This window comes from Vigna unguiculata, chromosome 3, assembly GCF_037176805.1.
Source record: "Vigna unguiculata cultivar grain cowpea cultivar isolate G323 ecotype 2 chromosome 3, ASM3717680v1, whole genome shotgun sequence".
Classification (NCBI taxonomy): Eukaryota; Viridiplantae; Streptophyta; class Magnoliopsida; order Fabales; family Fabaceae; genus Vigna; species Vigna unguiculata.
Window position 1 is genome coordinate 57331804 of NC_140794.1, and position 3069 is coordinate 57334872.

At 36.5% G+C, this 3069-nt stretch overlaps 1 protein-coding gene across 1 annotated transcript; it reads left to right on the forward strand.

Moving 5' to 3' along the window:
* The first annotated feature begins 204 nt into the window (after positions 1-204).
* On the forward strand, positions 205-1161 carry LOC114179787 (uncharacterized). The gene has a single exon (XM_028066244.2). It carries the CDS (start codon positions 288-290, stop codon positions 936-938), a length of 651 nt encoding a protein of 216 aa, XP_027922045.1. The 5' UTR covers positions 205-287; the 3' UTR covers positions 939-1161.
* Positions 1162-3069: the final 1908 nt, after the last annotated feature.

Consider the following 3069-nt stretch of genomic DNA (forward strand, 5'->3'; position numbering starts at 1 on the left):
TATTATAATAATAAATAGGATATATGACTGTAAAAACAAATAATATATATATATATATATAAATAAAATTTGATGTTAGTAAATAATAGGAAAAGAAAATCGAAAATAGAGGAAAAAGAAAAGTGACATAAAATAAGCAAGAGTGAGCAACCGTTCCACTCCCCTGTCTATATATAGCATCTCAGAGCCTCTCTACACACTTTCCATAGTTTCTACCAAACTCCTTTCTCTGTTTTCTGTATTCTTCTGAAACAGAAGAAAACGAAGAGACAGACACAAATAGTGGAATGACGCAGACAGAGCCACCGTCTTCTCCAAGTTTCGGAGCTCACTCCTCCGACTCTTTTCCTCACATCGCTACTAGAGTCGTCCACGAACTCCGCAGCGACATCGATGACACTCTTTGCAAACAAAACGACGACGTTGACCTGGTGGATGACTTCGAATTCTCTTTCGGTCACACGGACTCCTCCCCTGTCTCCGCCGACGACATTTTCTGCAATGGCCAAATCAGACCTTTCTACGCTCCGTTGCACCGTGACGCTGCGTCTCACTCTTCCGTTACGTCCATTCCCGTCAAAACCACAAGTCGTCCGCGTGTGCCTTTGAAGACGCTGATGCTGGAAGAGCGAGAGACTGTGGGCGGAAACAATGATCTCGAAGGCGTGGCTGAAGGAACATACTGTGTGTGGACCCCACCCTGCAAGAAGACAACCGCATCAGCTAAGCGGTGGAGGTTTCGGGACCTTGTGCGTAGGAGTCACACCGGTGGTCAGAAGGACTCGCTTCTTTTTGTGGGTCCGTCTAAAAGGACCAGCAAGGTAGTGCCTAAGCATGCCTCCACCCAAAACAATGGTGGCGCCGCCGCAAAGCTGGTCGGGTTTTTCACTAACGCCAATGGACCTTGTCGGAATAATTTTCAACCATTCTCAAGTTAGTACAGATTGAAGTGGGTGACATGTTTTCTTTTGGTAACTTTGTACTTAGTCTGGTCAATAATTAATCTAGTTTATTGTTACAGGAAAAAAATTATGGATGATTTAACATTTCATAGAGAGAAAAAAAGTGAGAAAATAATCTTTCAATCATTAGCTTAATGTCTGTAATTGCGGAAATGATTAACTCACTTCTTACAGTTAATGTTTAATTCCGAATTATGAATATAGTGGGCAAGTCACTCTTATAAGTAGTTCACTGAATTTAGTGATTTAGTGATTTTCATTGTTATGTCATTATATATTTTAAGAAATTATTGCAATTTTGATTTCTATAAAAATTACAAAGTCAATACTTTGGTTGATGCTTTATGAAAATATTACATTTTATACTAAGCATTTGTAACAGTTACAGTGAGATCTAATAAAAATGATTAAAGTTGATATTCTTTTGTAACGTAGTGTTTATGGAAAATGTGAGAAGGTAGGTCAAATAAGGTGTAAAGAGGCATGAGTAGAATTTGCAGATGAAGTTAAATTTGCATAACTTGCCAAATTGTTTTGTTCATAGAAAAAAGTGATAAACTTAGTGATTGAAAAAGAATGGATGATGTTTTGGTAGGAAAAGGACGCTTAGAACACGAAGGCGGTGGAAGTGAGAGAGTATGCTCCTTTATGGTGAGTTAACGATGCTGAAGGTGGCAGTGAGAGAGTATGCTCCGATCCTATCTATGATGGAAAGAACGGTGTGGTGCGGTGTGGGTCTCACGCGGCATAGAGTTGGGGTAAAATTGACAATAGTTAGGAGTAGGAGAAAATATGTTTAAGGATGGATTGTTGGAGTTATTGGAGCGAGATTTAAATTGACATGTAGCGAACATGTCATTATTATTTGCTTTTAATACATTGGAGGGATCAAGGCTAGATAGAAGGAGAAAAGTATCATAATCTCTTTTTTCTTCTTCATTTCCACGTCAACTTGACGGTCTATCCACACAGTTCATGCCTTTCTCATACCCCATCATTACTATAGGATATGCAAATCAAATAACAGAATATAACAATTTTAATACTTTAAATTAGTTTTTTATCATAAAAAAAATAAGTTGGCAAATTAGGACAAACTAACATACTAAAAATACAAGCCTACCGCTAAATGAGTGATGGATTAGTACGCAGGTTTGCCGGAGTTAACCCATTTTAGCGTTGGCATAAAATTTAGATTTAAAAATAATTTTATCCTTTATTTTGCAAAATCCACAATTTTAGTACCAAATTCTTTTCTTCAAATTTCAGTCTTTCCGTATTTAATTATTCATAAGTTTGTTACTTGAACTTCATTTTTTATACAATTTTATTCTTTTAATATTTAATTACCTACATCTTTCTTTAACATTTAGTTCGATTTTATGTAATGGTTTCTTACGTTTAACAAAACATAGTTAGATAAAGAGAAATACGCGTAATACTCTAGTGACTTTTTTATATAATTGAAAAAATATGTAAGGAAGATGAATGTTGCAAAACTCACTTATGTTTTTAAAATTTTGGGTCTGGTCTAATTAAAGAGGTTCAAGTCATTTCACTTGTTTCTTTTTCACTCCCAGAAAAAGAACTCTCTAGTTTCTTCTACTCTACTTTTTTCACTTAACCCCTCTCCATTTTCTCTCAAACTCACCCCTTCCTGGCCTCTATTTCACGAGTTTCCTCAGTTCTAACTCAATTTCTATCACTTGAAACAAACATTGAAATTGGGACTCTTGTGAAGTTCTCATTGAAACAAACCTAATGTTCCTCTCCTCCATGTAAGTCAATCCCCAACCTCTATTCCATTTCTGTTTTTCAATTCCGAAGCTTTGGTTCCACGTTGTTCCTGTTAATGATCTTATTTTTGTCTTCCTTTATTCTTGCTTATCAGCTCTTTAAGTTGCAAACATGTCGTTCCTTAATGATTTTCTTGTTTTAACCCTTGTATGTGTTTTCTGTTACTGGATTGATGGTTGTATTGAATTGTATTTTGTTTTTGCTTTAGTTTTTGGCTTTGCATGAGTGAGTGCATCTGGGTATCTGTTATCCTCGCCTAAGTGAGGAGTTTTTCGCCCAAACGAGAAGCTCTCGCCTAAGCAAGAATAGC